This window comes from Heterodontus francisci, chromosome 4 (assembly GCF_036365525.1).
Source record: "Heterodontus francisci isolate sHetFra1 chromosome 4, sHetFra1.hap1, whole genome shotgun sequence".
NCBI lineage: Eukaryota > Metazoa > Chordata > Chondrichthyes > Heterodontiformes > Heterodontidae > Heterodontus > Heterodontus francisci.
In genome coordinates this window covers 111,203,860-111,217,719 of record NC_090374.1, presented here as the reverse complement: position 1 = coordinate 111,217,719, position 13,860 = coordinate 111,203,860, and the positions used below count along the sequence as shown (strand labels likewise).

General features: G+C 42.8%; 1 protein-coding gene across 1 annotated transcript in view; it reads right to left on the bottom strand.

The window, feature by feature from the left end:
- vps13a (vacuolar protein sorting 13 homolog A) overlaps positions 1-13,860 on the bottom strand; it is a 609,759-nt gene that overhangs the window by 89,079 nt on the left and 506,820 nt on the right. The window contains exons 62-63 of the mRNA XM_068029994.1: positions 7,511-7,592; positions 7,253-7,366 (exon numbers count right to left, since the gene is read on the bottom strand). Coding sequence (XP_067886095.1) covers positions 7,253-7,366; positions 7,511-7,592 — 196 coding nt within the window. The remainder of the gene's footprint in view (positions 1-7,252; positions 7,367-7,510; positions 7,593-13,860) is intronic.

Here is a 13,860-nt window from a genome sequence, read left to right as displayed (position 1 = left end):
ATGATTGCAAGCTACTATAATCAAATCAGGATGATTTTGCATTCAAGTAAAATTGTGTCTAATTTATTTCATTGCATGTTGCAGGAAAATACTAGTTCCAATCTTTACAAATCAAAGGACAACACAATGAATATAGGCCAAGAGATTCTCAGAGGAAAAGGAAATACATTTGAACGGCAAGTTAAAAATTTGGCTCTTCTTGAATATATTTATAGGGCAATGTTTTTATTATAAGGAATCCTTAAATGGGATTCAGTTTGACAACAATGGTGCATTAAACCAATTAAATAAGAAAATTTTAACTATCATAAATAGTTGTACTGAATCTCCTTTAGGAATTCCTCGACAATAAAATATTGCCTGTATATTGAAAGTAAGATTTGGTTAAACATTTGCATATTCTATAACATATATGCATATTATGAAACAATGTAAAACTGCTATATAAATGAAAAGATGCTATCCAGAAGCAAATCATGGCAAAATATATTGAGATCAGAAAACATTGGAAATACACAACAAGTGACATCTGTAGAGAAAAGACAAGCTAACGGTTTGAATCTCATCCATTAGAACTGAAAACTGAAAGATAAACAAACAGTTTAGTTGGGATGGAAAAAAGGGGAGAAAGGTACAACAGACACTCCACCCAGAGAGGAAGTTGATGGGTTGGATAACTTACCATATCCTCCATTTTCTTCACAGCAAAGGGTGCTGGGGATCAGGGGTACTTCTGCCAGGAGGTACCAGTAAAAGTGATCAAATAGCTATTGGATGGTCATAGAAACCAGACTTGTTCACCTAGGTGCTTTAGGGAAGGAAATCTGCTGTCCTTATTGGTCTGTCATACATGTGATTCCGATCCCACACCAACATGGTTGACTCAACTATTTTCTGAAGTGCCCTAACAAGGACATTCAGTTGTATCAATTTGCTGCAATATAGCAGTTCATGATGACCCACCACCACATTCTCAAAGGAAACTAGAAAAGGGCAATAAATGACGACTTTGTCAGTCAGACCTAAATCCTGGGAATGAATTCTTTTTTAAAAATTGGGGCAAGCCGAGGCAGTTTAATATTTTGTGTGTAGATTCTGTGTTAAAATACAATGCTGATGTTAGGTGGTGGGGCACTACACCAGGGTGTTGTCCGATTCTTCATTTTCAACTGATGAATCAATGGTGTGCTTCCAGGTTTTTCTGTTTTAGTTTCAGACTTGCTGCTTCTACAGGGTTCCCACCACCACCACCACCTCCGCCCCTCCCCCTCCGCCCCCCCCCCATTCACTGCCACCACCCTCCTATTTCCTTGCTATTTTTTTTCCGTGTGAGCCTTTCCAATGCTTTTCTGTTGTCTTAGTTAATTGCATGTTCTTTTCATAGCTTTACTGAGATGATGTTTTATACTATACAAATTTCCCTTTATGGAACTTGCAGGTCATTCAAACCATTAACATCTTTTCTGTGGTTAAAGTATCTGACACCACCCGCACCTCCCCAACACCACCACCCCACCCCGCAACAACAACTACTTAATTTTCATCTGTGCATTTCCATCATTGTATATTTTGTTTCAGGTTTTCAACATTTGCACCTTTTTTCTTCAAATATTTAGGTATGTCTGATTCAAATTTATCTTTTGTCTCTTTGGATCTAGGAATTAGAAGAAAGATGGTTTCAATTTGATTCGCATAGACCATCATCCTTTACTACAAACACCAGAGTAAAAGGCAGACGTGCTTGTCTAGGTAGCTTTAGGAGAAACTAGTTCTCCAATTATATTGATTTCTAACTAGTCTAGAAGTCCTAGGCTTTGCAAAGTCCACCTTCTCCCATTCTTGCTCTCAGTAGTTAAAGGGAAATCGCTCTATTAGTGAGACTGCATTTTCTAATGATGCTTTTGGTTCCCTGTGTTGTGGGTCTTCAAATGCCTATTTTCCTCAAATTATTGTGACCTAAAAGAGAAAAATCTCAGATACAAATTTTACAAGAGCTAATACACTCTTCACAGCTCAGAATATAGATAGATAGCGCCTTTAAACAGGAATTCCAGAGCTTAGGGCCTATGCAATTAAAGACACGGCCACCAGTGGTGGAGCAATTAAATCGGGAATGCTCAAAACGCCAGAATTAGATGAAAACAAATATCTTGGAGGATTGTGGGGCTGCAGGAGATTATAGAGCTAGGAAGGTGCAAGGCCAAGAAAAGATTTAAAAACAAGGATGAGAATTTTAAAATCAAGATGTTACTTAACCGGGAGCAATGTAGGTCAGCGAGCAAAGGTGAACGGGACTTGTGCAAGATAGGACATGCACAGCAGAGTTTGAGGGTAGAATGTTGGCGGACCCGAGTGGAGACTGAGCATAGCAACCAAGGAGTTAAAGCGAGGGAGAGTCCAGCAAAAAACAACAAAAGCAACATCTGCAAAATAGCTATAGTGACATCACAAGCAGAGGAAGAGCCGACTGGTGAGTAGCTGGTCTGTGTTTCTAGTTAATAGTCTAGAAAGTGAAGGCATAGCAGGGCACCTCAGCCCTGTGGAATGCATAGCCTGTGCCATGTGGGAAATCCTGAATGCACTGTCTGATCCTGTCTTTTTTTTCTCTCCAGTAAATACGTGGTGTGTCTTTAAGACACAAAGGATCAGTACTGCTTGAAGAACAAGCAGGCCTCAGGAGTTACTGAGAAGGTGCATTCTCATTGCCTTGGATACAGTCACTTGGACTGAGCATCGAGATACATTTGTTGCAATTGAATTTTGTACTGGCTTATAGTGCAAACAGCCTGTTCTTTCTAACAGAGAAGACTGACAGACAGCTGTGTGTTAGCACCTGAAAGGAGAGCTCTCAGCCCACTGAAACTGAAGGAAGAGAATTTAGTCTGTTTATTTATTATTTCTCAAAATTCTAAAAAAGTCAAGCCAAAACAGAGATCTCTGATAATTTAAAGTGAAGGAAGGGAAGTTAGACTGTGACAATCTTTTATCCCTCAAAAAGTCTAAAGCCAGATTGATTCTATTGAAAGTGTTTGCAAGTCGTTAATTGTTGGAGTTCATTGCTGGAGAAGGAAAGCATCACTTGCTGCTGTATTAAACTATGGACTGTTCTACTGTTGAAGAACCTTTCTTTCCCCCCATCGATGGCTGTGAGAACTTCAAGCAACCTTGGACTTTTTTCACCTACGGCAGGAGTATAAATTTGCAAGGACTCTAATTTTTGTCTATTTTAAATGTTGTTTATATTTTCATAGTGTTTAAGAATTTAGTTTTTTCTAATTAAACAGTTAATTTGTTGATTTAAAGGTACCTGGTTTGGTTAGCCTCATTCGGGGGTTAATAGATGGTACAATTTGGCTGGGTCTTTCTATAATTTGGAAAGTTTAAAATGATATGTTAGGCGATCTGTGGAGGGACAGGACTGAATTAACAATGCGTTTCTCTCACCACAATCAGAATTGTATATTTTGATTGGGGGCTTTGACTGGAGCGCTTGGTCGTAACAGCACCGTGGCTTGGATGATCACGTGTGCAGGAAGTGGTGTCAGCTAGAGCAGCCTGAGCTCTAGGTTTCCAGGGAGCATAGATTTAGGGTAAGAGGTAGGAGGTTTAGAGGGGATTCAAGGGGAATTTCTTTCACCCAGAAGGTAGTGGAGATCTGGAACTTGCTGCCTTGTAACATTTAAAAAGTACTTGGATCTGCACTTGAAGTGCCGTAACCTACAAGGCTATGGACCAAGAGCTGGAAAATGGGATTAGATTGGGATGGCTCCTTGTCGGGCAGCATGGACACATTGGGCCAAATGGCCTTCTTCCATGCTGTAAATTTCTATGATTCGATAAAGACATGAATGAGGGTTTCAGCAACAGATGAGCTGAGGCAGAGGCGACATCGGATGACATCATGGAGGTGGAACTTGGCAGTCTTAGTCATGGCACTGACGTGGTTGAAAGCTAATCTCAGGGTCAAATGTAACAACAAGGTTGCGAACAGTCTTGTTTAATCTCAGACTGATGCCAGGGAGCAAAATGGAGTCAGGAGCTAGGGAACGGGGTTTGGAGCAGGACTGAAAACAATGGCTTCAATTTTCCTAATAATTAATTGGAGGAAATTTCTGCTTATCCAGCACTGTATGTCAGATAAGTGGTCTGATAATTTAGCAACAGTGGAGGAGTCAAGAGAGGCGGTGGTGAGGTGGAACTGGGTGTTGTACATGTGAAAACTAATGCTGTCCTTTTGGATGATGTCACCAAAGGGCAGCATTTAGATGAGATATAGGAGGGTGCCAAAGATAGATCCTTGGAGGACACCAGAGGTAACGGTACAGGAGCAGGAACAGAAGCCACTGCAAGTGATTTCCTAGCTACGATAGATGAATAAAAATGGAACCAGACGAGAGCAGTTACACCTGGCTGGATGACAGTGAAGAAGCTTTGGAGGAGGATGCTGTATCAAAGGCTGCAGACAGGTAGAGATGGGTTAGGAAGGATAATTTATCTTTGTCATAATCACACAGGATGTCATTTGTGACTTTGATAAGAGTTGTTTCGGTATTGTGATTGGAGGGATTCAAACATAGGAAAGATGGTCACAGACTTGGGAGGTGCCAACAGTGAAGGGCTTTGGAGAATAAAGGGATGTTGGAGATGGGGGTGGTAGTTTGCAAGTGTTGGTTTTTTGAAGTGAGGGGTGATGACAGGAGATTTAAAAGGAGAGAGCGGCAACACCTGAATGGTGAGAAACGTTAACAATATCAGCTAATATGGGGACCAGGAGAGGAAGTTGGGTGGTCAGCAGTTTAGTGGGAACAGGATCAAGGGAGCAGGAGGTGGGTCTCATGGACTGGATGATTGCAGAGAGGCCAGGAGGAGAGATAGAATGAAGGATCCAGAACAAGAGGATACCAATTTAAGGTTATTGGCAAAAGAAGCAACGGCAACATGAGGAAAATCTTTTTTATGCTGTGAATGGTTAGGATCTGGAATGCACTGCCTGAACGTGGGATGGAGGCTGATTCAATTGAGGCCTTCAAAAGAGAACAGGATAATCATCTGAAGTGAAAAAAATGGCAGGACCAAGGGGAAAAGGTGTGGGAGTGGGACTAGGTGAGTTGCTCTTGCAGAGAGCTGACATGGACAGGACAGGCCATATGACCTCCTTCTGTGCCGTAACCATTCTATCATTCTATGATGAGCAAGAAACTAGGCAAAGATGAGAGTACAGGGCTAGGGCGGGGAGCAGCTTTGAGGAAGTTTGGCCAGGTGGGCTAGTGGAAGGGAGGGCCGCACAAGAGGCAGCTGGTTAGATGGTCTCAACGTTAATGACAAAGAGGTCCATGAGCTCCTTGTACTTATTGCTGGAGGTGAGGGGAGAGGCATTCAACAAGACAGTCTGCGGTAGAGAAAAGCAGCCAGGGGTTATCTTTGCATTCCGGGATGATCCTGGAATAGTGAGCAGTTTTAACAGACAAGAGCATGACCCAACAGTGCTTTATGTGGTCCAGCCAGATCTGGCAGTGGATGGCTAATCCAGTTATCTGCCATATCCTTTCAAGTCTGCAACTCTTTGAATGAAGGGAGCGGAGATGAGGGCTGTACTGCGGGAACGTCCAGGGTGACAGAGAGTAAAGGTTTTATTGGGGATGAGGGTGTCAAAGGTGGAGGGGAGGGTGCAGGTGAGCAAATCAGTAGCTGCAGAAATGTTGTGGCAAATAGAGGGCCAAAGGTTAGATAGTTGGGATTTTGAAAGGGCCGTTGTAAGAAAATTGGGATTATTTTCTCCGGGGGGGGGGGGGGGGGGGGGGGGGGGATACAGAAGCAACATGGAAAGGGGATGTGTGTGGAGAGTGATACAAGGAAGTGATCAGAGATGGCAATATCTGTGATTGATACAATAAGACTTGCAAGACCAAGTGAGATGGCAAGCTCAAGGGGGTGGCTGTGAATATGGGTGGGGAATTTACATGGAGGGTGGGATTTTGGGGGGGGATAAGTGGGCAGTGAACTCAGAGGAAAGAGAGCATGATGAGTTCAGATGGAGGTTGAAATCACCGAGGTTGAGATGTCATTTGGTGCGAAGACTGAGGGAGGAAAGCAGTGAAGATATATTGGTGAAAAAATGTTCATCATACTTGGGAGGGCAGTAGAGAACAATGATTTTGAATGAGAGGTAAGAGGGGTGGAACTAGGTGGGATGCTCAAAGGCGGAGAAAGTGCCAGAGGAGTAGGGGATCGGGCCAAGGTGTGATTTGTGGCAAGAGCCACGCCTCCATGACAGTCTGGGCGGGGCAAATAGTGAAAGTGGTCAGCCGGAGGCTTTATTAAGGAGAAAGGTGTCATCAGCCCTCAGCCAGGTTTCTGTTAAGGCCATGGTGTTGATGCAATCATCCACAATAAACTATATAGAATTTAATGAAGTTACTTTATAAAATATTTAGAATATTGTTCATTTTCAAAAATTAGAGCTGTTTCAAAATTCTGCAGCAAGTAACTCACTTCCTGACTCCCCAAATCCTGTCCATCATCTACAAGGCACAAGTCAAGAGTGATGGAATAATCTCCACTTGCCTGGGTGAGTACAGCTCCAATACCACTCAAGAAGCTTGATGCCATCCAGGACAAAGCAGCCTGCTTGAATGGCACCCCATCCACCACCTTCAACCTTCACTCCCTCGACCACCGACGCAACTCACCAAGCCTCCTTTGACAGCAAAGCGTGACCTCTACCACCCAGAAGGACAAGGGCAGCAGACGCATGGGAACACCATCATCATCCTAAGTCACACATCATCCTGACTTGGACCTATATCGCCGTTTCTTCAGTGTCATTGAGCCCTAACAGTATTGTGGGTGTATCTACACCAGATAGACTGCAGCAGTTTAAGAAGTCAGCTCACCACCACCTTCTCAAGGGCAATTAGGGGTGGGCAACAAAGGCTGGCCTTGCCAGTGATGCTCACATCCCATGAATGAATTTTAAAAAGGAACAGAAATTAATGCGTGACCAATAAACAATCCACACCGATTACTGATGATTCAATATTCAATCTTATAGTGAAGTGAATTTCACTAAGAAGTGAGCAATTTATTGTTTAATACTTCAGTAAAATTTTCAGAAATGTTGAAGTTAGTTTATAAGAACATGCATGTAACAATAGCAGTACATTTTGCAAATTCAATTTTTTAAATTTACTTCCGCCTAAAGTGTCCTTACTTAAGAATGTAAGTATTAAAAGTTTGTAGAACGTAATCTGACCTGATAAGGTTCATAGAAAAATGCTTCTACTCCTTCTGATAAATCTCTGATTAACCCAAAAGGATTGCCCAAGACATCTAGTCCAAGAACAAGCACATACAATTGCTTGATTGCCTAGAGGGAGGGAAACAGAATAGTTCAAAAACTTATAATTTAATAAAATAAGTACCTGTACTGGGGAGAGAGGGATGATTAAGTAATAGTAATTTAGATTATTAAAATAAGTGTTACAAATTACATATCCAATATATAACATACCTGTTTAGAATAATGTCGGATGACCTCCCACTGAAGTTGCTGTGTAGTATAAAACTGATAGTCGATTTCAAAAAATGCAAGCCTGCAAAGAACGGAATAAGTGAATATACTGACATAAGAATTATTTGTGTCTCACCATAATTTTTATTACAGTACTTCCTTGTAAATGTTAGGTAACAAGAATGAAAAGATTTGAAACTTCAAAACTTTTCACAATTACTTTAACTCTCTGGGTACTAAATGCTCTTTTCAGATTTAAAATACACCAACATTAACCCTTAAATTATGACAGGTCCTATGAAATAGACAACTTTCCAGACAAGCAGAGTTTGAATTTTACAGCTCGGTTACTATTTTGATAAAACAAGCAAAAATAAAGCTACTTGGGATGAATTTTCAGGCCCCAATGGGGGCAGGCATAGTCGGTTGGATGCATAAACTTATGCCATCGGCGTACCAGTTCCCCCCCTGATCCCGGTTGATGGTTGGGGCAGCAGGGTTGCCTGACTGCAAGCAGTGGGTACCCAATTAAGCCAGTTAAAGGCCTATTATTAGAGGCCAGGTACCCGGAGGCATCAGGGAACAGTGCACCTGCCTGGAGTCGGTCTCCAAGCTCTCCCCTCCTGTCTGGTTTCAACTGTAGCCGCAGGCTGCCCTGTGCAGGGGCGCCCCCTACACAATGGTGGCCCAGCCGCTGAGGGATATTTTTATTTTAACATAAAGTTGGAGGGAGGGCGCCACCATCTCGGGTGCCCTCTCTCTCATTTATTGGAAAAGGCAACCTGCTGCTTCTTCAGTGTTGGAGGGTCTTTTATTGGCCTTCCTCCTTAAGGATGGAGAGCCTGCCCTCTGGCCACTAATTAGCAAATTTGGGGAAAATCACAGCGAGGTGACTGTTCCCCACACAGTGCAGACGTCAGACCCCCATTTGACCCTGATGGCGGGGTCCCGAAGCCTGCGGGAAAAACCCTGCCCTTGGTGTCAGAAGTAAATCCTTTACTTCTGCTTGCTTGTCTTGATTTTCTCTCTGTGCTCATTCCTAATTTTTTTTTTAGCCAATACAATTTATTATACAGATTATTATAACCTTTTATATGTTTTAAACCATTTATTAATCTTGTTGCATTTGCTTTCCTGCTGGTGAGAAGAACTTAAAATAAAGTGTCTTTTGGTTAGACAAGCTCCAGAATGGCAAAGGATATAAAAATGGAGGTTACTTTCTTGTTGGAAATAGAACCCATCATACCCCAAACTGGAAAAAAAAACTATTTTAAATAGGCCCATCTGTCATGCCCAGTACAGGCATGTCCAATTCATAACTTTAAACATGGACTATCTTCAGCAATAGCATCTTTTAGAACTGAATTTTCCTTTGTTTAAATGAACCACAATGGACATTAAAAGTGGACTTGGGCTGCAAAGGTGGCCACCGAAGGTCAGCTGACTCACTGTCTGAAAGGACTAAAGAAGACCTTCCAGACTAAGAGATGTCTCAACAACGCCCATCCTGAAGCTATAAGGAGACATCCCTGAATTGAATCGTTTTCTCCTGAAACAACGAAGGTGAACCCTTCTTAGGAGAATGCCTTGGAACCATAAACAGGATGGGCTAATCAACCTGGACCTTGGAAAAGGAACCGTGAGAAATCACATGGTGGGATAGCCATGTTGGGCTCCTTTTAAAAATCTTTGAAATACAGATTTCAGAAAAAGCAAAATGCAGACCAGGCAGTGGGTACCCAATTAAGCCAGGTGCTTTAAGAGAACTGGAGACAGTAACATCTTAAAGTCTCCGAACCTGTTCCTTTTCAAGTCCACCAGTACAGAGAACCAACTTCCTAGTCATAAGTCTACAAGCAACTAACTTAATGACCTGCTGAAAATCCAACTCTTCAAGAGAATCCTGCAACGATTTTGATATACGACTCTGGCTATCGACTCTACCTAACTATACTTCAGGAGTGAAATCGCCTTCTGCACCTGGCCCGCCACGCATGCCTGTTCCGCAAGACAAGACAAATCACGTGACTAATGAACTATTCCTTTTCTTTTTTAACAGCTTTCTTTCCCAAGTGAGAGAGTGGTGAATGAGTCACTTGGAATTGTCTTTCGGGGTGAACATGTGAATAAAAATAATCCTCTTTATTTAAACCCACAAAAAGCTTGTTGCTGGTTGTTCAAAATGGCCATACAGTCAGGGGTTAGGAAACACACACATTTCCTGGTCAAAAACACACTGATTACGAATAGTAAAGGAAAAAAAACAGGTGTTTCAATTCTCTCTCAATTCTGTCCATAATACAATCAATTTAATTTACACCTCATCTTTGGATGGCTGTATGTTGAATATTTGTCTTTATGGGTAGAAAAGTAGTGCACAACTGTCAAAAGATAGCCACATTTCTATGTGGTCCATTTTGCCTAATCAATTCCCTGAAGCGGCACCATTGCCTGTATTTACAAGTTAGAAAAGTCAGAAATTGTGAAATGATAAGGCGTGCACACTTGTAGACTTAATTTAAACAAGAAGGATGATTTTAGTTGCAAGCAGTCGTTATGAACAAACAACTCAGCGTGACTGCTGTTTACTTCTTATGTATTTGAATGGTAAAATTTATTAAAGTCATCATTACTTGACTATTGAGAAAGAACCTCTTTGATCTTCACATGACATCTGCCCTTTTGGATAAAATACAAGGGGAAAGCCTACCAACATTTCTGCATTTGGCAGGTGTCCCAAATGAGATTGCATTGGCTTGTCCTCTTAGGACACTCTGCAGACTGGTTCCTGACAACTGCTGGGTGGTTCTGAAATGAAGGGGATATGTTTTTCATCCTGCCTGTATTTTAGTGTGGTTATGCCCCTTTTCCCCCGAGATAACCCAAATGTTCCTCCAACTTTTTTTTTCATGTTATTTTCCAATGAGGATTTTGCAACAGCTGAAGTATAAAGGCATTCCCTGTGGTGGTGGGGACTCTAAACAGGGCCTGCTACCAAAGGCGGCTGACTTATAGGCTGAATTTTACCAAGCTTCCGATGTTGCGGGTCGTGGTGGGGGTGGGGGGGTGCGGGGACTGGAACATTCTTCTGGGCAAGATCGGTCACCACCGCCGATGCCGGGAAGGTCCTGCTGTATTTTACCAGGGGCAGCAAGGACTTGGTGCAGCGCCCCCGCCACTCAGCGCGGAGCCTTCATCTGAAATAAATATCCTGTTTGATCATTGGGGGGGGTGGGTGTGGACGAGGGGTTTTGATGTTTAATTGACTGTTTTTATTTAAATTAAAAGTGCTATTCTGTTTAAAAATTTAAATTAGCAGTCAGGGCTTGAAGCCTTTTAAAAATGGCACCGGTGCCTGCACGGTGGTGGCGTATGCCGTTGCCAGGTATAGAACGCCTGCCCCCTTTACATCATCAGGTCGGACGATCCAACCCCTCCATGCTAATGAGACGCTGCCCGTAACATTGCGGCGGCTCCAATTGCGCCGCGCACTTTCTCGAGCTCGCTGCTGAAAACACAGCCCATATCGTCTGCAACCACATTTGTGGTAGTTGACAAAAAATGAAAACGGAATCCATACCTAAACCCATCAGTTTAAATACCAGGCCCTGCCCTCTCCAGGCTAGCTACTGGATAGTATGTACCAATGCTATCATGAGGCATCTGAGGCAATGGAATGGGTACAGATGCCATTATGTATTTGTAAATGTCAGCTGCAATATCTTTGCCCAAGTTGAAAAATTGTTGGTTCAAGCCTTCTTATGGGACTTGAATACATAATCTACATTGACTCTCTAATTCAGAATTGAGACAACATTGGAGATGCAGTCCTTCACAAGACAGTAAATGGAAACTCTAATACTTCAGATGGATGATTCCAAGGACGACGCAGTGGTTAGCACCGCAGCCTCACAGCTCCAGGGACCCGGGTTCGATTCTGGGTACTGCCTGTGCGGAGTTTGCAAGTTCTCCCTGTGACCGCGTGGGTTTTCGCCGGGTGCTCCGGTTTCCTCCCACCACCAAAGACTTGCAGGTGATAGGTAAATTGGCCATTGTAAATTGCCCCTAGTGTAGGTAGGTGGTAGGGAATATGGGATTACTGCAGGGTTAGTATAAATGGGTGGTTCTTGGTCGGCACAGACTTGGTGGGCCGAAGGGCCTGTTTCAGTGCTGGATCTCTAAAAAAAATAAATAAATAAAAGGAATCGTTTGAAGACAAGGAAGAAGTGCTTCCAGTCTCTTGGGCAATATTCCTCCATCATCAACACCACAAGAAAAGTTAACCACTTCTGGAATGTCGTTGGATACAATATAGCTATTATTTTTGTCTACACATTTAATTCGCTACAAATTAATTTATTTCATGATCGATCCTAGATCTGATGAGGTGTTTTATAAATACACATCTTTCCCCCATTTACTATGCCAATATTTTTAAGATCCACATCAACGAAAAATACTTGCATGATGCTTGAAGATAATAACTGGGCACCTGGAAATGACAAACATCTACACTGCTCAGTATTACTACAATTAGAATATAAACTCAGAGATGCTGACCCATGATTTCTGCTTGGTTGACTAAATGAGAACTGGCAAGAACTATAGAAATCTGCAGAACCACAGAATAATGTAATTCTCGCTATCTCCTGTTAGAATATTTTAAAATGGTTTATATGGTTAAAGAATCCTAACATGCTTTGTTTTAGCATTTTAGCCAGAGGTTGAATGTGGAGAAAACAGGAAGCGTTTTTATTTCAAACGTGAACAAAAATGAACTGAACCATGAGAATGAGGCATAAAATAAAGGGGAGTTGCTAAAATACCACGGGTGGAATTTTATGCTCTCCTGCACAGCAGGTTTGGAGGCTGGGAGAACATAAAATCATGTGGGATGGTGGCGGGGGGAACACGCCACAATCCCGCCTCCGCCGAAATTTAGTCTGAGGCGGGAATGCCTGGGAACAACCTTCCTGCTCCGCTGCCAATTTAGGCCCTTAACTGGGTAATTAACCCTAATTAAGAGCCTCTTCCCAGCGCAGTTACATTTACCCGTGCAGCAGGCAGCGCTGTCGCCGCACAGCACGTCAAACCGTGCAGGCTGCTTCCTGGTTGCGGGGGTCCCTCGTTCAAAGGCACTTAGTGGCTTTCAGTGGCGGGGTCCCAAATCGTATGGAAGGCCCGCTGCTGTCCAGTTAAGTGCCTGATTGGCACTCAATTTGGCAGGCCTTCCATACAAGTGCCGGCACGGGGATCCCAGCGTCGGTTTCCCCCAATGTTGAGACCCCCACCGCCAGCACAAAATTCCATCCCATAGAAAACCATATATCATTGAGATGTTGCTAAACCAGTCAGAATTATGGAAAGCTGCAAAGCCACTTGGCCTATGCATTAAGCAAAATTTGTAGAACAGCTGAAGTCCAAAAGCGTAGAAGCAGGGTAAATAACTCTATGTGGCCTTAGCCAATGCTGTTGTGCATAGGTGCAGCCCAAGGTTGCCAAATACTATAAGAAGGGGTCCTTGGGACAGTCAAAAGCACACCCAGAGAGATTAAAAGTCTGATCAATTTAAATGAGATTTTGTGAAGAAAACCGATTGTATCCTATTATTATTCATTGCTCACTATTTAATGTAATACTGTAGAGCAGTTGCAAAAACAATGCTATTAGTCAATGTAGATTAAAGGTTGCTGTTTAAAACCACTTGGGCTGAATCACATGTAGTTTACTGTTGCCCAACTAACAACCTTTTTGTTGAGACCATAGATCACCGGAAGCCTGCTAACTTTCTCTAAACAGGAGAACATATTAATTTGCATTTATGTACTGCCCCATCAGTCTACTCTCAATCATCAGCAAAGTGAAGGAAGGTGTCTTTGATAGTGCTATTAAGTGGCACCAACTCTCCAATAACCTGCTCATGATGATCAGTTTTGGGTTCCACCAGGACCATGTGGCTCCAAACATCAGGCTGAATTTTATTAGCTCGCCACCGTTCTCGGCAGCGAGCTTCAAAAAGTGCACGGCACACACGTCTCATGTGTGTGCTGCGGCGCCGTAGCAATATTTTGTGCGGCAGCTCATTAACATGGAGGGGTGGAGCATTCGCCCCCAATGATGTGGGCGCTTCGTCCCTGGCACCCGGTACCATTTATAAAAGGGCTTCGAGCGCTGAAAGTTAATTTACATTTTTAAAGAATACTGGATGTTCAAATTAAATTTAAACAGCCTAATAAAGATTGAAGCCCCTCTTTCACCAACCCCCCCATGACCATACAAGATATTTATTTCCCTCTCCCTCCGAAAAAGCATTTTTGCCGATCCCGACCTTTCACTCCCAAACTCGTAAT